The sequence below is a fragment of the Oncorhynchus tshawytscha genome, linkage group LG20, assembly GCF_018296145.1.
Source record: "Oncorhynchus tshawytscha isolate Ot180627B linkage group LG20, Otsh_v2.0, whole genome shotgun sequence".
Lineage (NCBI taxonomy): Eukaryota > Metazoa > Chordata > Actinopteri > Salmoniformes > Salmonidae > Oncorhynchus > Oncorhynchus tshawytscha.
Window position 1 is genome coordinate 5,694,927 of NC_056448.1, and position 25,782 is coordinate 5,720,708.

Genomic DNA, 25,782 nt, shown 5'->3' on the forward strand with positions numbered 1-25,782 from the left:
GAATAACTACACTGTTTGTATTCGGCCATATCTCAGTCACCTTGCCATGGTTAAATGCATTCGAGCTTTCAGTTTTTCTCGAATATTGCCATCTATCCACGGTTCCTGGTTAGGGTAGGTTTTTATTGTCACAGTCAGTACAACATCTCCTATACACTTCTTGATAAACTCAGTCACCGTATCAGTGTATTCATCTATGTTATTCTCGGAGGCTACCTGGAACATATCCCAGTCCACGTGATCAAAACAATCTTGAAGCGTGGATTCCGATTGATCAGACCTGCGTTGACTAGTCCTTAGCATGGGTACTTCCTGTTTGAGTTCCTGCCCATAAGAAGGGAGGAGCAAAATGGAGTCGTGATCAGATTTGCCGAAGGGAGGGCTGGGGAGGGTCTTGTAGGCGTCCTAGAAGTTGGAGTAGCAGTGGTCGAGTGTTTGAGCAACACAACTTCTACAGTCAATGTGTTGATGGAACTTCGGTAGCGTTTTTCTCAAATTTGCTTTGTTAAAATCCCAAGCTACAATAAATTCTGCCTCAGCATATGTGGTTTAAGCAACCTGAAAAGTCCAGTGAAGTTCTTTGAGGGCCGTCGTGGTATCGGCTTCAGGGGAATATTCACAGCTGTGACTATAACCGGAGAGAATTCTCTTGGGAGGTAATACGGTCAGCATTTGATTGTGAGGTATTCTAGGTTAAGTGAACAAAAGGACCTGAGTTCCTGTATGTTATCACAATCACACCATGAGTAGTTAATCATGAAACATACACCCCTGCCCTTCTTCTTCCCGGAGCGATATTTATTCATGTTCTGCGTGATGAACTGAGAACCTAACTGGCTGTACGAATTCAGACAGAGAGCCATGTTCCCGTGAAACAGAGTATGTTACTATCCCTGAAGTCTCTCTGGAAGGAATTCCTTGCCTTGAGCTCGTAAACTTTATTATCCAGAGACTGAACTTTAGTGAGTAATATACTTGGATGCGGTGGGTGGTGTGTGCACCTCCTGAGTCGGACTTGAAGTCCACTCCAAGGACCTCTCCTCCGCCGGCTGTGTTTTTTTGTCAGCCTCTGGAATCAGTTCAATTGCCCTGGGGGGTACGAACAAAGGATCAGATTCAGGAAAGTCGTATTCCTGGTCGTAGTGCTGGTAATGCTGGTGAGTTACCGCCGTTCTGATATCCAAAAGTTCTTCCTGGCTGTAATAACACAAAAAAATTATGGGTTAATAATGTAAAAGATAACACAAAAAAAGATATATACTGCAAAGTTTCCTAAGCGCTAGAAGCACGACAGCCCTATCTGTCGACGCCATCTGTCATCTGAGCTGTGCTTTATATCGGACATACACTCTGGATGGAATGTAGCCTAAGTGACAGTCTGTTTGTGATTGACAATGACGGAGCAACGGGGTAGAAAAGAGCACAAAGAGATCTGGCACCAGGCTAGATGGAATGCGCATTTCCTCCAAAACTCACTCCAGTAGAATCCATTGAGACACTGTAGACATGGCAGACATTTTGATAGTGTAATTTGTCTTCTTATCCAAAGCTGAAAGACCTCATCTCAGCTCCCTTGTGTAGTCCCACTGTATTGCTGACCCAGAAAGTAAATGTGTTCCTATGCCACCCAAGAGGCTGGGATGAAAACACATTCATATTCCCCAGATCCCTTCTATGTGGTTTGCAGTCAGACACACAGAGATACACTAGGGATACTGGGACCATGGTAGATGGTTTTTTGCTATGGCCTCTGCTCAATAGTCACTAGAAATTCTCTGCTAGTTGTGGTTCAGAAAATCAAGTTAGGTACAATCAGATTCCCTCTGCTTCCTTGGAAGTATTCTGTTGTGATGTGTTGAAACATGTGCAGACCAGGGGTCGGCAAACATTTTGGCTCAAGGGCCACAGAATTTCAAGCGCCGCACAGATTTTTTGTCATTGATTTGATTGTAAAAAAATCAATTTGCAGTCCAGGAAAAGTCCATTCTAATTTCGACACACTTTATATCTAGTTTTAGACATTCAAGAGTAAAAAAAAAAGAAGAAAGTATTTATCAAACCTCCCGTGGGCTGGATTGAATGGGCCGTATTTTGCCCACACCTGGTGTAGAAGTTTCTTTCTCTACAGCCCTCTCTGACCCTCCCCCCTCTCTCTGTCTCCCTCCCTTTCTTCTCATTCACTCTCCCTCCTCTTTGTCTGTGTCTCTCTCCTCAGTCTGGACAAACATGTGCAGTCTCACCACAGGCACCACAAGCCTTTCAGATGCAAGCTCTGTCCTTTTAAGTCTGCTTACCTGAGCCGATTGAAGAGTCATCTGCACAAAGCGCACCCAGGTAAAAACCACACACCTCACTACTCTGTGCTCACCACGACTTGGTGAGTGGTCATTGTTTGTTATGGGGCAAAACTTCTACTTCCAGTGCCTTCAAAGTTTTCACACCCCTTGAATTGTTCAACGATTTGTTGTGTTACAGCCTAAATTTAAAATGGATTAAATTTCGATTTTGTGTCACTGGCCTACGCACAATACCCCATAATGTCAAAGTACAATTATGTTTTTAGCCATTTTTACAAATGTACGCTGAAATGTCTTGAGTCAAAAAGTAAATTATCTGTACGGTCCCTCAGTCGAGCAGTGAATTACAAACACAGATTCAACAACAAAGACCAGGAATGTTTCCCAATGCCCCTATTGGTAAAATAAATAAATAAATAAATATCCTTTTGAGCATGGTGGAGTTATTACTTACACTTTGGATGGTGTATCAATACACCTAGTCACGACAAAGATACAGGCATCCTTCCTAACTCATTCGCCAGAGAGGAAGGAAACCGCTCAGGGATTTCACCTTGAGGCCAATGGTGACTTTAAAACAGTTACAGAGTTTAATGGCTGTGATAGGAGAAAAACTAAGGATGGATCAACAACATTGTACTTACTCCACAATACTAACCTAAATGACAGAGTGAAAAGTAGGAAGGCTGTACAGAATAAAATATATTCCAAAACATGCATCCTGTATGCAATAAGGCACTAAAGTGAAACTTTATGTCCTGAATAAAAAAAGTGTTATGTTTAGGGGCGGATCCCACACATCACTTAGTACCACTCTTCATATTTTCAAGCATGGTGGTGGCTGCATCATGTTATGGGTATGCTTGTCATTGGCAAGGACTAGGGAGTTTTTTAAATAAAAATAATCTGAGGAAAACCTGGTTCAGTCTGCTTTCCAACAAACTGGGAGACAAATTCTCCTTTCAGAAGGATAATAACCTAGAACACAAGGCCAAATATACGCTGGCATGGCTTACCAATACATCATTGAATTTTCCTGAGTTTTTACTTAAATCGTCTTGAAGATCTATGGCAAGACTTGAAAATGACTGTCTAGCAAGGATCAACAACCAACTTGAATGAGTGTGAAAAAATGTCTTAAAGAATAATGTGCAAATATTGTATAATCCAGGTGTGCAAAGCTCTTAGACTTACCCAGAAATATTCACAGCTGTAATCAATTGATTCTAACATGTATTGATATGTATTGGTTTAATACTTTTGTAATCAAAATATATTAGTGTTTTATTTTTCATAAATGTTTTACAAATATTTTTCTTCCGCTTTGACATTAGAGTATTTTGTGTCGATCGTTGACAAGAAATGACAATTGAATCCATTTTAAGCCCACCTTGTAACACAACAAAATGAGGAAAAAGTCAAGGTGTGTGAATACTTCCGGAAGGTACTATAAGTAGAATTTTTACTCGTAGTTGGCTAAACAGCACAAACTGATCATGAAAGAGACTAGTGGGTTATTGACCACACCTGTGTATTGGGCTGTGGGCTAGTCTGAATGTCTGACTACCACAGCTGTTTGAAAATCTTAAATCAACACTAATATCGTCATTCCCTTAGGATGTCCCCTATGGGAATATCTTAAACTGAGTCTTGTGATTGAGTACATTGAATATCATATCATAGCTATGCAAATGGTCAAAAAGTAGTGCACTATATAGAGAAAAGGGTGCCTAGGGAAAAGGGTGCCATTGCAGACGCAGCCTATATATTTTCTCTGTTCAATGTTATGTTTCTTTCATTAGATATTTTGTATTTTCGCAAAGGATTCTGTAGTCTACAGAAATTGATTCCACAGATGCAGCCAGTGAACCGATGCCCGAGCAGAGGAATAGATAGTCAATCATCACAAATGACAATGAGAGTACAAAAACTAGTCATGAATGGTTGTCTACAGTTATGATTGGAAAATAACACAGAAAGATGAGTCAACAATCAACAGTTGATTCAGATAATCGACTTCCGAACCAGAGCCATTTAGAATTTGATTACATTTTGAAAGTGTTCTGACATGGTCTGTTGGTGGTGGTGTCAAAAACACCATGTTTTCTGCTTCTGTTGTGTATTGTATCAATCTCACAATCATCCAGCCACGTATTTGCCTGTGGGTTTTGATTGCTGCCTTGGTAATGCATAATGTTTATGCTGTGGAATCCATACCCATTGGGCACAAACTGGTTGAGTCAACGTTGAGTCAACGTAATTTGTCAACTCATTGTGACATAGAACCTACTAAAAGTCATCAAAACTGTTGTTTTGAGGATAACATTTCAACCACAGGATTATGTCATGATGGTAACCAATTTTCACCTTGAATAAAATATGTTGAATTTGTAACTTTGAAACAACGTCATATTTTCAATGTTATATCCACCATCAGAAAAAAAAATGATAAGCTGGGCCGCACCCTCTACTGGAGAGTTGATCTATCTACAGTACAGTTACCTATTTAGTCTCCCATCCAGGGTTTTAACTAAGGTCAGCCCTGCTGAGCTTTGTATTTGTCACTGACTACTGCCAATGTGCTATCGTGAGAATGATTATTGAATCTATCTATTAATAACTAAATATATTCACTGTTGCTATCAAAGTCCTTTAAAGGGTAGGTTTAACAGGGCAAATAAAATATAACCATACTTTATAAGTGATATATCGTCAAGGATACTATTTAGGCCTACGGCATTTGAAGTTAATAACAACTAACGTTTCAATTCAACCCAGGGTTCAACAAAAAATGTCCAATACATATAAGCCTAGGACTTCAAGCATAGGTTGATTTCAGATGTAATCGTCAAGTTAATAATGAACGTGTTGGATTCACGTCTCCAGCCGAAAATCAAAGATAAAGGAAAATCAAAAATCAAAATCAAATCAAATTTTAAATGCACTTCATGTTGATATTTGTTTGCATTGTCAACCAAACACAATTCATTATTACTTTTGTAATACAGTAAATAGTCTAAAGTAAATGCCATCTTGCAAACTATTGTAACAGTATTTAAAGAGTTTATTTTCAAAACGCCATATCTGCCATTTTTTAAATTGTTATTTTTACATTTATCTGTTTAGTTCAGAAATGATTGCTTATGGGTACCTTCATGTTTGTGTAAAATATTACTGTTCTCAGTAATAGATTCATAGATTTTAGATCTGCTAAATGACAAAAATGTCAAATGTAAATATTTTACATACAGATCACACCTTATTGTATTGAATAATTTGGATTATTTTATATATTATTTATATATATATATATATATATATATATATATATATATATATATATATATATATATATATTGATGTCACAAATGTATCATTTGTACAGTTTTTATAGAAAATGTAGATATTTGTTACATTTGACTGTGTAAAACCTAGCAGTACTACTACTTATAAGAAGTACAGTGAAGATGTATAAATACAGAATATCTGACATTGTATTCCCATTTGAACCTTGGGCCAGATTCTATCAGATTCGTGCTAGCCGACACTTTCTCGTTCTAAATTTCTAACACAAGTGGGTGGCTTCGTGACAATGACCACAGGAGCAGCCGCTCTGATTTGACAGCTCTACCTCAGACACCGCCAAAGCACTACTTATGCGGGTGTCGGCTATCGCCGGTTAATGCTTGATCTGACCTAGGCCTTTGTCATGCTTTTAAATAGTTGAAAGCGCAGTGTTTCAAGACAACTAAACCAAAAATCAAACCTTGGTTTTTTTATTGGAATTTGGTTGTTCTTATAGATGGTTTTAAGCATAGTGAATTCAACAAACTACTTACCCTCCTTGTGAGTGGGTGAATAAAGATTGAAATCTCAATGATCAACATCTCAACTAAATATTACCAACATTTCCTCGTTGAAATGACATGTAGTGCACAGTGGGTAACGTTGTGGTATGTGAATGCTGGTTCTCTCGATAAGGTGCAAAGTCATTCAAGGGTAGATTAGCAGAAAATGAGTGTCAACACCCCTCTTTTCAGATCCGTCGGCAGGCGCTGGCTCTGTCTGTCTGGCTGAAAGCTTTTGGGCTTACTATATAGTATCAAGCCTATCGATTTTCCCTTGAATCGACTGAGGGTGGTCATCATAAAAATGGTATAAAAAAAATTGAAAATTGTTGACAGAGGCAGATTTTTGTGTCTCGTGCTACTCGAAGTCTGAACACTGAATGACATGCTCAACTCTATACTAAGTTGGATAAAGCCACTCTCAAAAGAGTTTCTCTCTGACCAAAGTTTATGCTCCTTTGCCAAAGAGAGAGAGTCCTTGCTTGTGCACTCTGTCTTTTTCTTTTTTGTCTCGGTTGAACCGTCGCTTGGGCATTAACGAAATTAGAATGATATATTTGTTTACTTCATTTTAGCAGGGTCCCATTGAAATCAAGCCCGGCATGAGCACAATTCATAAAATGTACAGCATTCAAACATACAATGTAATAAAAACATACAACATACGACCTGAACTGCCCTAGAGGCACCAGACCATCAAAGTGCAGAAGGCTTTGCAGATTTCCTAATTCTTTAGTGATTAATGGGACCTCTAGCATTAGCCATCCCTGCTATTGGGTCTGGTAACTCGTATGTCTGTAATTTAACAATGAAGTAAGGTATCATGGAAGTTTGCACTAGAAGGCTTTATAAACAAAAACAGAGCAGTGAATTGATCTACGAGACTTGAGAGAGGTCCATCCTACTTTCTGATAAAGAATGTAGTGATGTATACTGAACCTATTGGTGTAATGACAGGTAGTGCACTATGATAAACTGTGTTCAATACAATGGCAGCTGCATTCATATAGACAATCTCTCCATAGTCTAAAGCTGGAATGAATGTTGACTGAATTATTATTTTCTGCTATATAACGAAAGGCAAGACATATTCCTATAAAATAAGCCCATTTGAAATCTTAATTTCTTAACTAATTGATTAACGTCCTTTCTGAAAGATTTTCGTCAATCCAGATGCCCAGATATTTATAAGCGGGGACACGATCAAACTGCCTGACCCAGGTCAATGTTAGACAGTCTAAGATTGAATAATGGAATGTCAACAGTGTCGAAAGCCTTTAACAGGTCTATAAAAGGGCAGCACAATGCCTTTTGTCAATGCTATTTACAATGTAATTTATTACCAAAGAAGCAACAGATATACATAGTTTAGAGATTGGGCGATAATTATTCATGTCCGAGGAGGTCATAATAAAACTGCGACATTCATGAAAGATTGATTTCATTCCTGTTTACTCTTGACACACACAGGTGTCTTTAGGTCCTTAAAAAGTGCTCTATAAAACCCTTCTATTATTATTATTTTACAGGCGAGAACACATATAAGTGCTTGTCCTGCCCCTTCTCCTCAATGACTATCAGCCAACTGAAGGAGCACTCTCTGAGGGACCATGGGCAGGCCCTGACCCTCCCCAAGCTGCGCGCTGGCACTACCACCCACACCCAGGTTCCCCAGGCCGGCCACGACCCCCAGATCAGGCCCTTCAGGCTGGGCTCAGATACTCACCAGACACCCCTGACCTCTGACCTTGACGGTAAGAGCTCCATCTGTAGCATCTAACAGATTGGGGGACTTTTATTGATCTTAAAATTTTTGGTTTTGTTTATTTTTGTCTTATTTATTTATTCTTTATTTACCAGGAAATTCAGAATTAGATAGATCACTGTTTCAAATTAGCCCTAATTTATAATTTATTCGCTGATATGCAGTTTAGGAGCTGTTGACACAAATACACATTTTCAATTACTACCAGTACAAGTCTTGTTCATTTCACGTCTGGAGAGCATCAGAACTCAGCAGGGCAGCCCATTTCACCGCTTTGGGAAACATTGTGGTAGGAGTAAAAGCATGGTCTTCCTCTGAAATCACAGAATTCACGGTGTTAGACCTGATCAAACAGGATATATCTTTCTGATTGTGCCCATGACTGGTTCCCAGAAGGTGTTAATCTAGCGTGTCAGGTGCCCGGCTCTCCATGTGTCCGACCGACCGTCCGCTCTGTTCTAGAATGTTCTTGGCAGCTGTCATCTGCTGCTGGCACAATAGAATTTTCCCTCTAGGTGGAAGTGGAACACAAAACATGGAACACAGGCAGAGCAGAGAAGCACTATGGAATGCAACCCCCATGTCACCGTTGGCTACAGAAAACAAATTAAGCATTGAGGAGGACCAGAGCCCATCAAATATCTCTCTCTCACTCTCAATCTTTGTAGCTTGGTAACATGGCAAAGCTGGTGGATTGCTTGCTAAACTTTTAGTTAGGTGTAGAGTTTTAAGCTATGAACGATCTTGTCTGTTGCTTGACTGTCTGTGATCGTAATGATACTAGTGTAAAACGATTTTTAAGATGACGAGTTATCGTTGCTGGAGGCTGCTACGATTTTAATTCGATCACGCCATCGGTGAACTTTGCTGCAATGCAGGACATTACAAACGTGTAGTGTCTTTGAAGTTTTAAAGGGCTTCAGAAGTTTATAATTTCCACTTTGAAGAAGGCTTGCTTTCTCTCCTTGGCTGATCTTCTAAACTCCCCAACGACTCTGCTGCTTTCTGCTCCATGGTGGTTTTGCACTATTAAATACAGCACCAGTTTAAAGTTTGGACACACCAACTAATTTCAGGGTTTTTCATTATTGCTACTATTTTTTACATTGTAGAATATAGTGAAGGCATCAAAACTATTAAATAACACATATGGAATCATGTACTACCCAAACAAATGTTAAACAAAATCAGAATATCTTTTATATTTTAGATTCTTCAAAGTAGCCACCCTTTTCCTTGATGACAGCTTTGCTGTCACACCCTTGGCATTCTCTCAACCAGCTTCATGAGGTGGCAAGAACAGCTCAATTAAGCAAAGTGAAACGACAGTCCATCATTACTTTAAGACATTGACTTCAGTCAATGCGGAACATTTCAAGACCTTTGAAAGTTTCTTCAAGCGCAGTCGCAAAAACCATCAAGCGCTATGATGAAGCTGGTTCTCATGAGGACCGCCACAGGAAAGGAAGAACCAGAGTTACCGCTGCTGCAGAGGATGGACATTAGACCAGTGGACATCTGTCCTTTGGTCTGATGAATACAAATTTGAGATTTTTGGTTCCAACCGCTGTGTCTTTGTGAGATGAGTAGGTGAACGGATGATCTCCGCATGTGTGGTTCCCACCGTGTTGCATGGAGGAGGAGGTGTGATGGTGTGGGGGTGCTTTGCTGCCTGTCTGTGATTTATTTAGAATTCAAGGCACACTTAGCCAGCATGTCTACCAAAGCATTCTGCAGCGATACGCCATACCATCTGGTTTGCGCTTAGTGGGACAATCATTTGTTTTTCAACAGGACATGGCCCAACACACCTCCAGGCTGTGTAAGTATCAGGTTTCAGGTAAGACCCAAATGCAGACTGTGTTGAAGTAACAATATTTATTACAGCAACAGAGGCAGGCAAACAACCGGTCAAGGCAGGCAGGGGTTGATAATCCAGAATAGAGGTACAGGACAGCAGGCAGGCTCAGTGTCAGGGGCAGGCAGAGTGGTCAGGACAGGCAAGGGTAAAAACCAGGAGGGCGAGAGAAAAAAAAGAGACTTGGACAAAGCAGGAGCTGAGACAAAATGCTGGTTGACTTGACAAGCAAGACCAACTGGCAGCAGCCAAACAGAGAACACAGGTCTAAGTACCCAGGGGATAGTGGGGAAGAAGCAAGATTTCTGGCTCTCACAGACCTGTAGCCTTTTCTTTAAGAGGCTCCTCTGTCCACTCCTTACCTGTATTAATGGCACTTGTTTGAACTTGTTATCAGTATAAAAGACACCTGTCCACAACCTCAAACAGTCACACTCCAAACTCCTCTATGGCCAAGACCAAAGAGCTGTCAAAGGACACCAGAAACAAAATTGTAGACCTGCACCAGGCTGGGAAGACTGAATCTGCAATAGGTAAGCAGCTTGGTTTGACAAAATCAACTGTGGGAGCAATTATTAGGAAATGGAAGACATACAAGACCACTGATAATCTCCCTCGATCTGGGGCTCCACGCAAGATCTCACCCCGTGGGGTCAAAATGATCACAAGAACGGTGGGCAAAAATCCCAGAACCACACGGGGGGACCTAGTGAATGACCTGCAGAGAGCTGGGACCAAAGTAACAAAGCCTACCATCAGTAACACACTACGCCGCCAGAGACTCAAATCCTGCAGTGCCAGACGTGTCCCCCTGCTTAAGCCAGTACATGTCCAGGCCCGTCTGAAGCATTTGGATGATCCAGAAGAAGATTGGGATAATGTCATATGGTCAGATGAAACCAAAATAGAACTTTTTGGTAAAAACTCAACTCGTCGTGTTTGGAGGACAAAGAATGCTGAGTTGCATCCAAAGAACACCATACATACTGTGAAGCATGGGGGTGGAAACATCATGCTTTGGGGCTGTTTTTCTGCAAAGGGACCAGGACAACTGATCCGTGTAAAGGAAAGAATGAATGGGGCCATGTATCGTGAGATTTTGAGTGAAAGCCTCCTTCCATCAGCAAGGGTATTGAAGATGAAACGTGGCTGGGTCTTTCAGCATGACAATGATCCCAAACACACCGCCCGGGCAACAAAGGAGTGGCTTCGTAAGAAGCATTTCAAGGTCCTGGAGTGGCCTAGCCAGTCTCCAGATCTCAACCCCATAGAAAATCTTTGGAGGGAGTTGAAAGTCCGTGTTGCCCAGCAACAGCCCCAAAACATCACTGCTCTAGAGGAGATCTGCATGGAGGAATGGGCCAAAATACCAGCAACAGTGTGTGAAAACCTTGTGAAGACTTACAGAAAACATTTGACCTCTGTCATTGCCAACAAAGGGTATATAACAAAGTATTGAGGTAAACTTTTGTTATTGACCAAATACTTATTTTCCACCATAATTTGCAAATAAATTCATAAAAAATCCTACAATGTGATTTTCTGGATTTTTTTTCTCATTTTGTCTGTCATAGTTAAAGTGTATCTATGATGAAAATTACAGGCCTCTCTTATGTTTTTAAGTGGGAGAAATTGCCCCACTGTAAATGTGTCACATATCATCTATAGTTGTATGTCATGCTCTATGAAGGGTTCATAAATGTGGCATAACCACCCATGTCAAATGCGACATAACCCACTATGTCAAATATTACATAAAGCTGTGTTTTAAGTAACGCATAATAAAGGCTTTATAAATCATAATAGATTGAGGCTTCACAAAGAATGTATTACCTTGTCATGCATATTTGTAGAGCATTGCAATGCCACGATAGTGGGTTCTATTCCCGGGACAGCCCATGGAAATGTATGCACGCACACATGACTGCAAGTCGCTTTGGATTAAAGTGTCTGCTAAATTGCATACATTATATTACTCTAAACCAGGATGGCCCAACCATTTTTTCTCTTGGGTGCATCGCCAATATTGAACCTGACCTCAACTTTCCCTAAAATGCTGGACTACAGGATGAGACACTTTAAAGTGCAGTCATGCACAGCAAATGAATGAAATGTATCAAATTACGTTGCTGGACTTTTGGAAACTTAATATATGTGTATTGTTTTTTTTTTTAATAAAAGGAAATGTATGGTTTAACCATGTTTTTAATGTTTATTGTGTGTTACTTGTTAGTGATAATTCCCTTTATGTATGTGTCATGAATGACCAAAAGTGTCTGACTTGATATACTGAACAAGTGTCTGTCCAACGTTTCATGAGCTGACATAAAAGATCCCATACATTTTCCATGAGCACAAAAAGCTTATTTTCCTCAAATTTGGTGTACACATTTGCTTACATCCCTGTTAATGAGCATTCCTTCTTTGCCAATATAATCCATTCACCTGTCAGCTGTGGCATATCAAGGAGCTGATTTAACAGCATGATCAATACATCTTGTGCGACAATAAAAGACCACTCTAAAATGTGCAGTTTTATCACATAACACAATGATGGGGACGATAAAAGGCCATTCTAAATTGTGCAGTTTTGTCACACAACACAATGCCACAGATGTCTCAACTTTTAGGGAGTGTGCAATTGGCATGCTGACTGCAGGAATGTCCACCAGAGCTGTTGCCAGAGAATTTAATTTCTCTACCATAAGCCTCCTCCAACATTGTTTTAGAGAATTTGGCAGTACATCTAACCAGCCTCACAACCGCAGACCATGTGTAACCACACCAGCCCAGGATCTCCACATCCAGCTTCTTTACCTGCGGGATCGTCTGTGACCAGCCACCCAGACAGCTGATAAAACTGTAGGTTTGCACAAATTTCTACACAAACTGTCAGAAACTTCTTCAGGGAAACTCATCTGTGTGCTCGTCGTCCTCAGCAGGGTCTTGACCTGACTGCAATTCGGCGTCGTGACCGACTTCAGTGTGCAAATGCTCGCCTTCGATGGCCACTGGCACGCTGGAGAAGTGTGCTCTTCATGGGTGAATCCCGGTTTCCACTGTATCGGGAAGATGGGAGACAGCGTGTACGGGTATGTGGTTGAGCGATTTCCTGATGTCAACGTTGTGAACAGAGTGCCCCATGCTGGCGGGGGGGTTATGGTATGGGCAGGCATAAACTACGGACAACAAACACAATTGCATTTTATCGATGGAAATTTGAATTCACAAAGGTACTGTGTCAAGATCCTGAGGCCCATTGTCGTGCCATTCATCCGCCGCCATCACCTCTTGTTTCAGCATGATAATAGATTGACATGTACGACCGTGTGTTCCACTTACCACCAATATCAAGCAACTTCCCACAGCCATTGAAGAGCAGTGAGACAACATTTCACAGGCCACAATCAACAGCCTGATCAACTCTATGAAGGAGATGTGTCACGATGCATGAGACAAATGGTGGTCACACCAGATACTGACTGGTTTTCTGGTCCACGCCCTTATCTTTTTTTAAAGTTATCTGTGACTAACAGATGCATATCTATATTCCCAGTCATGAAATCCATAGATTAGGGCATAATCCATTCATTTCAATTGACTGATTTCCTTATATGAGCTGTAACTCCGTAAAAGATTTGTTGCACGTTGCGCTTACATTTTTGTTTAGTGTAGTAAGTAAAGCGTCATATGATAAATCTTTATGGATGTTTTATGAATGACCGAAGCTGTCTCACTTCAAACAAAGTATTACAGGACACCTACATAGTGTCAATACATAGGTTATTAACGCTCTGCTGATTAAATGAAGGTTATCTCGTTATTCACAGGTTAGTGTAGGTAGGGTGTGAGAGGTATTTAAATGGGTTGATGGACCTGCAAAGTGTGTGTGGTGTGTGTGTGTGTGTGTGAGACTACCGCACCAGGTATTCGTCTTCTGTTCCCATGTTGGAGAGCAGGGCTTGATTGCAATCTGTTACAATGGTGCCAACTTGTTGTGGCTGATCTTTCAGCGGGAGAGTGGGTGAATGTGTCAAAGACCTGACTTGGTCCATCAATGCACGGTATGGCTCATTATATAGTTTTGTGTGTGTTTGTGTACTGAAGAACAGGTGATTTGTTTCCAGAAGAAACACACTTGCGATTTCCTTATGTTGGGGAAATTGCGCACACAGCACATCTAAGCCTGAGATATCAACCATTCAATGTTGGCCTTAATTCTATGGTCACGCCCACTATGGCAGGGACCTTACTGAGTATGCCGGTCGTCACTATTTAACACAGCCACAAAGTAATCATTATGGCTATACCCTGTCCATTTCCATAATTTCTCTTCTTAAAATTGGATTTTAAACTTAACCCTAATTAATGAAGGCCAAGTTTGATGCATTGGTCCACCAGACCTTCCACGCGTGGTGGACCAATGCATCAAACTTGGCCTTCATTTTGGCCTTCATTCAAATATTAGGTGTAATGTGATGAACATGATTTCACTTTAGAGAGTGTGCCATCCTTCAGCACAACATGTCACCCTTTATAAAGCACATGTTTATATCATATCGACATAGAGGGTTATGTCACCTTTGACACACAGTAATGACACGTTTATGAACCCGTTATAAAAGCATGACATACAGTTACAGATGCTTTAACACATTTATGTAGTGCTTATGAAAGCCTTATGAAGCCTTTATAAGCTGAACGTCATTTCAAGCGGGTCCCAGTTTTCTTTCCCAAGTAAGAAATGCATTTTTTTTTTTTTAATCAGTCTTTCTGCTGTCTTCTGCGCTCACTTCATCTTGACACTGCTGAATGAAGTATTTTTCACATGCAGACATCCTTTCACCGGTACTTGGTTTTATTTATTGATGTGGTGTACTCTGGAAGTAGGACAAGTAGATGAGGTTGCTCATTGATATTATACACTACACTGGGAATGGGACGGAACGGAGGGGGAGTTGTGGTGACAATCACAGGCACTGTTCTGGGATGTTATAGTAGAGCTGTGATGGGGTTTGAATTCCATTCCAGGATCATCTGGAATTCCAGAAGAAAAACCCTGCACACTTCAAATCCATTCTGATTCTGAAGCGATGTTTACTTATTTGGGTCTTTGGGTAAATCCTCACACTTCTCAGATTCTGGAAGGGTGTTAGGAAGTTGTGGTATCCTGATTAATGGTAATATTTCCTCCATGATTATCATTCACCATGTCCACACTCGGCCCTTCTCTGTAATTACAGTTGAAGTCGGAAGTTTACATACACCTTAGTCAACTACGTTTTAACTTAGTTTTTTACAATTCCTGACATTTAATCCTTTATTACCTTTATTTAACTAGGCAAGTCAGTTAAGAACAAATTCTTATTTTCAATGATGGCCTAGGAACAGCTGCCTGTTCAGGGGCAGAAGGACAGAGAGACACCTTGTCAGCTCCGGGGTTTGAACTTGCAACATTCCAGTTACTAGTCCGACGCTCTAACCACTAGGCTACCCTGCCGCCCCAAGGTCTTAGGTCAGTTAGAATCACCACCTTATTTTAAGAATGTGAAATGTCAATATAATAGTTGAGAGAATTATTTATTTCAGCTTTTATTTCTTTCATCACATTCCCAGTGGGTCAGAAGTTTACATACACTCAATTAGTATTTGGTAGCATTGCCTTTAAATTGTTTATCTTGGGTCAAACGTTTCGGGTAGCCTTCCACAAGCTTCTCACAATAAGTTGGGTGAATTTTGGCCCGTTCCTCCTGACAGAGCTGGTGTAACTGAGTCAGTTTTGTAGGCCTCCTTGCTCGCATACGCTTTTTCAGTTCTGCCCACAAATTCTCCATTGGACTGAGGTCAGGGCTTTGTGATGGCCACTCCAATAGCTTGACTTTGTTGTCCTTTTTGCCACAACTTTGGAAGTATGCTTGGGGTCATTGTCCATTTGGAAGATTATCCACATAATTTTCCTCCCTCATGACGCCATCTATATTGTGAAGTGCACCAGTTCCTCCTGCAACATAGCATCCCCACAACATGAGGCTGCCACCCCCGTGCTTCACGGTTGGGATGGTGTTCTTAGGCTTGCAAGCCTCCCCCTTTTACCTCCAAACATAACGATGGTCATTATGGTCAAACAGTTCTATTTTTGTTTCATCAGACCAGAGGACATTTCTCCAAAAAGTACGATCTTTGTCCCCATGTGCAGTTGCAAACCGTAGTCTGACTTTTTTTATGGCAGTTTTGGAGCCGTGGCTTCCTCCTTGCTGAGCGGTTTTTCAGGTTGTGTCATTATAGGACTCATTTTACTGTGGATTTAGATACTTTTGTACCTGTTTCCTCCAGCATCTTCACAAGGTCCTTTGTTGTTGTTCTGGGGTTGATTTGCACTTTTCGCACCAAAGTACGTTCATCTCTAGGAGACAGAACGCGTCTCCTTCCTTAGCGGTATGACGACTGCGTGGTCCCATGATGTTTATGGGACAAAAGAAATCAGCCAAGACCTCAGAAAAAAATGGTAGACCTCCACAAGTCTGGTTCATCCTTGGGAGCAATTTCCAAACACCTGAAGGTTCATCTGTACAAACAATAATACTAATGGAAATGTAGAAATTGCTCCCAAGAATGAACCAGACTTGTGGAGGTCTACAATTTTTTTTCTGAGGTCTTGGCTGATTTCTTTTGTTTTTCCCATGATGTCAAGCAAAGAGGCACTGAGTTTGAAGGTAGGCCTTGAAATACAGCCTATCACAAGCTTCTAAAGCCATGACATCATTTTCTGGAATTTTCCAAGCTGTTTAAAGGCACAGTCAACTTAGTGTATGTAAACTTCTGACCCAGTGGAATTGTGATACAGTGAATAATAAGTGAAATAACCTGTCTGTAAACAATTGTTGGTAGAATGACTTGTGTCATGCACAAAATAGATCCTAACCGATTTGCCCAAACTATAGTTTGTTAACAAGAAATTTGTGGAGTGGTTGAAAAACGAGTTTTAATGACTCCAACCTAAGTGTATGTAAACTTCCGACCTCAACATTTTATGATATTAGTATTTAGCAGACACTTTTTCCAAAGCGACTTACAGAACTGTCAATATTGACAGTGACACACTTCTCTCTCTCAGGTGCTGGGTACCTGCATGAGACAGTGGACGTGAGGCGGCAGCTCAGTCACTACCAGGTGGCGTCTCGTAGTCATGTGACATCCACTAGCCCTACCGCCCGGCCCCAGGCTGCGAGCTCTGACACCCGGCCGGACGGCATCCTGACCTGTGAGTTCTGTGAGTTCAGTTCGGGATACATGCAGAGCCTGAGACGCCACTACAGAGACCGACACGGAGGCAAGAAACTGTTCAAGTGCAAAGACTGCTCCTTCTTCACCTGCTCCAAGTAAGGAAATGAATGTTACTGTGACAACATAAGATGGTCTCTTTTTCAATTTCAATCACGTCCTCTTTCCATTTTCTCAAACCGCATTGGAGGAGAGGATCCAAGGTCTCTCATTTCGGACCTTCTCCTCCAAAGCATTTTGAGAAAATGGAAAGAGGACGTGATTGAAATTGAAAAAGAGACCATCTTGGAGTGGACGTACGAAATCACTGAGAGACTAATTGGGAAAGAGCCTATGTGTTACGGTTTTCTAGGTGTGAAGGATAGTCGGACCAAAATGCAGCGTGTAGATTGCGATCCATGTTTAATGAACAACGTGAAACACGAATAAACACAAAACACTACAAAACAAAGAACGTAACGAAAACCGAAACAGCCTATACTTGTGTAAATAAATAAAGCGATAGGAACAACGACACTAAGGACAATCACCCACGACAAACTCAAAGAATATGGCTGCCTAAATATGGTTCCCAATCAGAGACAACGATAAACACCTGCCTCTGATTGAGAACCACTCCAGACAGCCATAGACTTTGCTAGATAACCCCACTAGCTACAATCCCAATACATACACACCAAAACCCCAAGACAAAACACACCACAATACAAAAACCCCATGCCACACCCTGGCCTGACCCAATACATGAAGAAAAACACAAAATACTTAGACCAGGGTGTGACACTATGTCTTCCTTTTCTTCTTTTTATGATGGTTGGTTGACAACTGAGTTGTGGGTTGTTTTTTCTTATGTCCATTCGACCTCACTAGATCTATTCTGTTCTTCTCAGGTCGACATTCACCATGCATGTGGAAGCAGGACACACTGTGGTTCCTGAGGAGGGTCCCAAAGACCTACGCTGTCCCCTCTGTCTCTACCACACCAAATACAAGAGCAATATGATCGACCACATCGTCCTGCACAGGGGTAAGCCAAGCCAAAACCCGTGATTACTTGTTTTATGTGCTCAAATATTGTTAAGACAATTTAGAGGAAATAATTGTTCGTGCCAGGTGGAAGGAGCTCACTGAGTCTTCCTAAATGTCAAAGCTGTACTAGTATTGCAGTGCTTGAGATCACGCCGTATTGTCGCACACCAAAATGATTAGCTATACTTATTAAGTTACAACTTCACAGTTGCAGGTGCTATGATGCTGTTGACACAATATTTATCTCTTTCTCTCCCCCTCTACCCCCTCTCCTTCCTTACCCCAGAGGAGCGTGTGGTGCCCCTGGAAGTGTCTCGCTACAAGCTGTCTCGCCACCTGGCCGGCGGGGAGTTCCGCTGCCACAAGTGTACCTTCACCTGCTCCAGCGACCAGAGCCTGCAGCTGCACCTCACCAAGCACAATGAGATGAAACCCTACCAGTGCCAGCTGTGCTACTACGACAGCAGGCAGCGCTACCAGCTGGAGACACATCTCAGAGAGGAGCACAAGGTAGGTCAGAACTACAAGTCCCAGCATGCACCCTGGCTCAAACCTACAGTCAGCTGTTTTAATACAAGTACCTGGAGAGCTAGCATTTGGTAGGATGGGTCGGCTTTAAAAGAAAATTATCCAAAATGACCTACTTACTGTTTAAAGCAGGCAGTTTTCTAAGGATGTCGCCCTGAGACAGTCACGAGGTCGCGTCAACTTGTATACAGTTCTGTTTTAACCTCAGAGATGAAAACCCAAAAGGCTTGGATACCTTGATTGTAAAACAATGGCTTCAATTGGTCTTTAGTGTTTTTAACATCAGTGTCTAATAAGTTCTGAGTTATTTCAGTATTGTATCATGATATCTCCATGACATGCAGATCAAAAGTGCTTACCGATAAAAGGATCTGTAGTCATACAAAGTAGATCATGCCAGATGATTCAAATCCCACACACATATGCTTGGTAGGAAGAAGCTGCCTGCTATCTATTCTGAGTGCATATCACAAATAATAGGTTTCATTTCCCTTAGTCCCATAATGGGGATAATGCATGAGATGCTGAGCGAGGTCACATGGCATTTCATGAGGTTGAAGTATACATTAAACTTAAAAGGGCACAGACGGAGACAGCAGTGCTCCTTTGAAAGGGAAGGAAGAGAGAAGTTACTCTTACTGTGTGCTCATTGTTGGCCAATTACAGCAACTCTTTCTGACACGATACCTGTCAATCATAGTGTGTGGTGGAGTGCTCATAGATTGTAAAATAAAAATATACTTCTTGTTGAATAATAGCATTATATACAGTACCACTAAACATGAGCAACTTGAACTGCCTGTAGAATGTGTATTCAGAGACAGTCCCATTGGGCAGCAGATTGAAATGACTTCATTACAACCTGTTCACAACCAGAATTTGTTGTATCAGTTCCAGTAATACCCAATGGGGTCTTCATACTCAGTGATGTAGTGGGGAAAAAAGAAACTGCCATTCACGGGGAATAAAGTAACACTTCCTATACTTTCAATGCACTTTTACTCTCAAGGCATTTACCTTCCACTGCAACACAGATCATACTGATTAATCAATTATTCATTAATCAATCAATCATACCTCTTGTCTTTTTTTGTTGATCAGGTGATCCGTAACTTTGAGTTGATGGGGCAGGTCAACCTGGATCAGCTGGATGCTATAAAGGAGAGGAACAGTAGTGCCGAGGAGGAAGAGGCGAGAGAGGAGGATGGATTAGGAGCGATGGAGGAAGAGATTGTGGAGGATGAAGTGGAGCTGGAGGAGAGTATAGATGAAGAGCTAGAGCAGAAGGAGGAGGAGGAGGAGAAGAGGATTGAAGAGGAAGAGGCAGAGGCAGAAAAGCCAGCTCCAAAAGGTTAACAAGGATCTTCATCATCATTATTGATATGACTAACAACTCAGTGGCCTTGTGGTTAGTGTCCGCCCTGAGATTGGAAGGTTGTGAGTTCAATCCCTGGCCGAGCCATGCCAAATACTGTAAAAATGGGACCTGATGCTTCTCCGTTTGGAACTCAGCATTAAGGAGATATATTGGGGGTAAGGCCCTGCGATAGACTAGGGTCCTGTCCAGGGGGTGTACTTGTACATAAAGCTGCCTCTCGCTACAGAAACAGGAGATAGTTTCCTTCCCTATAAGCCATTCTGGCTCGCACAAGCCAAGGCTCATGCAAGCCTACTTACTTACTACTAACAATATGACTAACAATGCCAAATGCATCTCTGTTGGCTGCTACCAAAAGGTTTGGGCTCAGTCCCATTTCAATGCAGTCAATTCAGAGAGGTAAACTGAAATTCCAATTCAGTTACTTCCTGAATTTAAATGGGATTCACTCCAGCCTTGTAATCTGACATGACTGGGTCTCTGCTGTATCTGTCTGGGCTGATGTCATATCATACGCCCCTCTCATCATGCTGATCTCTGTCTGTTCCCCAGACGTCCCAGTAGTTTCCCCCAGCAGCAGCAGTGTGACTGCCTCCGCTGAGAAGCGCTTCCCCTGTGAGTTCTGTGGTCGCTGCTTCACTAACAGCATAGAGTGGGAACGGCACGTCCTCCGACACGGCATGTAAGTCTCTTTCTCTCTCTCTCTTCCTACCTCCGTCTCTCCTTCTGCCTCACACACATACTTTCTCCCTCCCTCCCCATCTCTCTCTCCTTACCCCTCTTCCTCCCTTCCTCTTTCTTCCCCCAATATTCTCCTGTGGTAATGGACATTGACCTTTCCCCCTTCTCATCATAATACAGGACTGTTACCAACAGCAGATCAGACACTAGCACCACCCCAGCAATAGACGCATCAGCCTCAGCTCTGCCTTCTATTGGCTCGTCGACCATTGGGACGATGACGGACAGAGGATTGGACCTATCTAGCAACGGCATGGAAGTGGGGAAAGAATATGCCTCCGACCTATTACAGAGTAGTAACAATCTGAATGAGGAAGACAACAAAGAAATGCTTGAAACCAAAAAATGACATATAAGAAGATGGAAGAGAAGAGTACTGGGGCCTAACATTGTTGTCACTTTGCTAGAGACTATACATTAGGTTGGATTGATATTGATATTGGGTTGGGTATCAAAAATAGGCTGCTAAAGAAAGAAAAGAAAATTATGGAAACAAAAAAGAATTGTCACCTTTTGGAGTACTGTTAGATTTTAAGTGTTACATATTGGAAACTATAGGTTGTGTTACATCCTACATTTTTTAAATGGCTGAACCTTAAAATGAGTCAATGGTCCCGTAGGACAGATGTTAATATATTGGTAACCAATAGTGAATGTTACTGTAAAGCACACATTATGGTCAAATCTGCAGTTTCTACAGTTTAAAGTCCGAGATCATGTCTACTAACTACAATATTTTGTAGAAAGAAAGAGTGGGTCACATTTCCCAAAAACGTGTTTGAAATTGTGGGAAGAAATGTTGGGGGAATTTTCTTTTTATATATACGTAGATATACTGACCCCTTGGAAGTTCCAAACGAGGGATTCTATAAATATAGATAACCTACTGTATGAGCTACCACCTTCAGTTCCCTGACCCCCTTTTAACCTCACTGCTACCAACAAGATCCTAATATACTTATAATCCCATCATCTAGTGTTGTAATATTGAGGGACAGGCCGTGTATGAGAGATGACTCACCATGATCTGGGCCTGTATTCATAAAACATTTCAGAGTAGGAGAGCTGTTTTGCCTTTTAGATCAAACTGAATACGATTGTGTGGACAGGGGGGACCTGATCCTAGATCGATCTTCTCAGCTGTCACTCTCCACCCCATCCATACTAGCTGTAAAACCACACAGTAGAACGGTTTCTGTGATTTGACCCGGATGATAACTTTACATTAGTTAACCTTTTTATTTTTAGCCTTGTGTTATTAATCAAGTAGAATAATTCCTTGAGGAATAGTTGCACCTTATTTGTCTATAGTATATTTCAAACTTTGATTTGTTACATTTTTAGAATATTGACTTGACTTTTGCCCCAAAGTTTATATAGCAAATTGTTATATACAGTAGTACCCTTGAATATGATACATATGGCTTCGGCCTTAGGCATTCCCAGCACTTCCACTCTTTAATACCGTTTTCATTGTCTTTTGTCCGTCCTCTGACAGTTGTAAATTTGAAAGTGAACTGACACAAGTGTCCCCACAACATGATAACCAGCAGTTGAATCAATAATGTTTATTATTGTGGCATTGATTGGTTTCCTTGTTATTTTTGTTTATCGATAACACGTCAGATGTTGTTGTAAAACCTACACTGTAGTCTGTGACACAGTGCATGTCCTCAATGTCAGAAGAACATAGAGAGAATGCTGTACATACTGAAGTTTCTCTTTCTGACATTAAACATGGGGGAAATGGCATGATGCAAGCGGATAATTGACCTCATCAACAGATAATTGTGACAGCATTTATAAGAGAACGTGTAAGTACGCTAGAGAAACGGATTATAAATGTGACTGAACAGCCATGTGAAAGTACAACACTTAGGTGTTTAACTTACATTTTGCGGTGTACAGTGCTGTGTTCTATGATTCTATTATTGTGTGTGAAGATGATTCTGAAGTCTGGTCTCCTGTATGCTTTTTAGACTACGCTGTTTTGACAAATAAGGCAGAGATTGTATATGTTAGAAGTTGCTGCTCAAATACCCCAAAGCCTTATTAGAATAATGAATAGCAATTATCTCAAGCTTCGTCAATATAAATGCTTTCCTTCCAACACTGGTTGGTTGGAACCGATACAAACCAATACAAAGTGATTGACAGTGTATCTGTAATATGACTCCTTTGAGTCATCAAAGGAGAAACGCAAAAGCAAAACAAAAATGGAAATGTGCTCTTGGTACCAAAATATTTAGCTGGCTATGTTTGCTACAATGTTCTTTCCTGAGTAACGAACCATTGTTGCAAACGGGGTTGGAACCCAGAGACATAAATACATGTATATATGGCTCTGGTAAAATCCTAGTCCCCTATAGGGTGCATTCCGAGAGTCATGCATGTACGTATGTGATATGCAGTTGTGTATAGAAAACAAACTACTTGTCAAGTGTTTGAAACTGTGGTGTTTCAGAAAGGAAATGTTTACCTTTTTCCTTTTAGGTGTTGGTCTCATATTAAAGAAATAAACAAAAATAGATCAAGTAAAACATGAAAACCTTTGTGGAGTGAGCTGTTTTTCAGACTCCCAAATCAAAACGTTATAATAAGCTGTTGTACAACGTCTGCTTGATAAGAAATATGTCTTCTTTTATTTTGTACCTTTAAGAACAACATGGGGGTGATTTGGTGCTGAATCTTTTACCCCTCCTCCTCCTCTCCTTTAAAAGGACTAGCTTAGCTTTTTAAACATGAACCCAATAGAGAAATGTTTGTTTGAGGAAATAAGCTTTTTTGAAGTGGGGTTAATTTGGGATTTTGTAAGGTGGTTGGAACTGTCCTGTCTCTCTGTATCCCAAATTGGTTGCTTTTCCATTGTCCATTTTGAATAGACATCTGATAAATACTCACTGTATTCAGTGTCCCACTGTACCTTAAGGTGATGGGACTTTGTTGGTCTCACCCCTTCCTCCCGCATCCCAATTGAACCCCTGCTCGTCATAACTCACTGGATACTTGTATGTATATATTTAGTTTGTTTCCATGATGTTTCTCTCCTCTTCTTCTCTTCAGACTGTTCTCCATTGTTTGACTACCTTAGATTCTCCATTGTTTGACTACCTTAGATTCTCCATCTTGCCTTTCTCCTGTGAAAATCTGATTCCTGATGGTGGGTTGTGATATTACCTAGAATGATTGTTTACAATTGTATTCCATTTTATCTCTGGATATTCTGTAAATATTGTAACTCATTGTCTTTTTTTAACTTGTTAATAAAGTTATCAGATAACGGTACTCTGTAGTTGTTGTTGTTGTTGATGTCAGGGATTATAGTTGCGTTCTGTTTTTTGTTTCCAATCGGATATAGCTGTTTATGTGTCTCTGTCACAAATTCCCAGAAATCGCAGGTCAATCTGCGTAATCATTTTTTATTTTGAATAGAATGTAATATTTTATGTTGTTCTTGTCTATAACTGTTCTGTACTTTGTAATGTATTTGTATGTTTTATGTGGACCCCAGGAAGAGTAACTACTGTATGAGCAGTAGCTAATGTGGATCCTAATAAACTAAACTAAACCATTGTTTCAGGTTACTGACACTCCAAAAACAATTCTTTGTACAGGCCAAATCTATTAGTATGCCTTTCCCAATAGCTGTCATGAATTGTAATGCTCGACGCGAAAGCAAGCTTCCAAGAAAGCAGATTACAAACATCAATGCTGCTTTCAAGGACAGAATGGATGAGATTCTCAAAGATGAAACCATACAAAAGTGTTTCACAATCACTGCTATGCAAACAATTGTTATCCTAATTCATTATGTATTATTTATTACTCATCCCATCCCTCATGGTCGCTAATCATTTGTTTGTGTAATAATTATTATTTTTGGATGATTCCAGAGAATGAGAAATGGATAAATATCGTCCCACAATGCGGCTTGTTTGAATGTGTCTGTCATAGACGGTGGCAATCTTCTGTTAGATCAAATGTCTTTATGCATCTTCAATCGTCTGTTAGTGGAGTGATGCACCCATCCCTTGGTGGCAGAGGACAAAGAGAAAGTTCAAAGGAGAAGCCATCCCAAATGGCACCCTATTCCCTATATAGTGCACTACTTTGGACCGGGACCCATAGGGCTCTGGTCCAAAGTAGTGCACTATGTAGGGGATAGGGTGCCATTTTTATTTGCATAATCCTTTGTCTCTCCCGTCAGTCTCAGATTTAAAAAAAAATGATGTGACAAACATTCGATAGACTGTGAAACCAGCGGACCAAGCCAGGCTATATTCACAGCTGGGACTCCCTCCTCATCTGTCCATAGGTCTGAGAAAGTGGCCAGAGAAGAGAAAAAGGATAAAGACAACTGTCCATTCTGTAGCTACCAGAGAGATGAACTGTCCTAGGGCAGGGTAGTGCTAGAACTCCCTAGTAGGATGTCTGGTTTAAACAGCTATGGTTTACTTTCACTGTCAAAGATTAAACTGACGTGACCTAATCAATCTGATAGTGATAATCGATATAGGAGTGAAGATCTTTTATGAAGATTTCATAGGAGTTTTTATGAACCCTTTAGATAGATGAACTACCATGCCAATGTCAGTCCCTACCCCAAGTTGACAACACATGTTCTACTCTACAACTTGTTCAGTTTACCATCCTCTCTCTATACAGGCAGTCCTGTTGGATGGTTGCCACGGAGAGAGAGTCCCCAGAGCAGCTCATAATAGTCACAACAGCTTGTCCACAAGAAATAGCTATGGAGTGAGAAGACATCCCAGTGGTCCATAATTCTATGTTCCACCCAGTACCTGCCCAGCTAACATCACGTTCCCACAACTTTAGAAAATGTTCCCTTAATTAACTAATGTTTGCATAAGAATGTTCCTGTGAGGTGCAAGGAAGAGAGAGACCATTGCCTTAATGTCAAATAGAACTTACCCAGCACGTTGTTACCATGTTCTCACAATTTAAGATATGAGGCCTCCCGAGTGACGCAGTGGTCTAAGGCACTGTATAGCAGTTGCTAGCTGTGCCACAAGAGATCCTGTTTCGAGTCCAGGCTT

At 41.0% G+C, this 25,782-nt stretch overlaps 1 protein-coding gene across 4 annotated transcripts in view; it reads left to right on the forward strand.

The window, feature by feature from the left end:
* The window catches only part of LOC112219607 (zinc finger protein 462), a 95,021-nt gene extending 70,723 nt beyond the window's left edge, over nucleotides 1–24,298 (forward strand). For 2 of the 4 annotated variants that reach the window (XM_024380976.2, XM_024380975.2), the window contains exons 6-13: nucleotides 2,216–2,334; nucleotides 7,675–7,899; nucleotides 16,883–17,147; nucleotides 17,940–18,076; nucleotides 18,365–18,588; nucleotides 19,708–19,957; nucleotides 20,537–20,666; nucleotides 20,846–24,298. In XM_024380976.2, the coding sequence (XP_024236744.1) occupies nucleotides 2,216–2,334; nucleotides 7,675–7,899; nucleotides 16,883–17,147; nucleotides 17,940–18,076; nucleotides 18,365–18,588; nucleotides 19,708–19,957; nucleotides 20,537–20,666; nucleotides 20,846–21,074 (1,579 nt within the window). In that variant the 3' untranslated portion in view covers nucleotides 21,075–24,298. Of the gene's footprint in view, nucleotides 1–2,215; nucleotides 2,335–7,674; nucleotides 7,900–16,882; nucleotides 17,148–17,939; nucleotides 18,077–18,364; nucleotides 18,589–19,707; nucleotides 19,958–20,536; nucleotides 20,671–20,845 lie in introns of those variants that run through there. The other 2 variants (XM_024380979.2, XM_024380977.2) reach the window with 2 other exon arrangements.
* The last annotated feature ends 1,484 nt before the right edge of the window (nucleotides 24,299–25,782 follow it).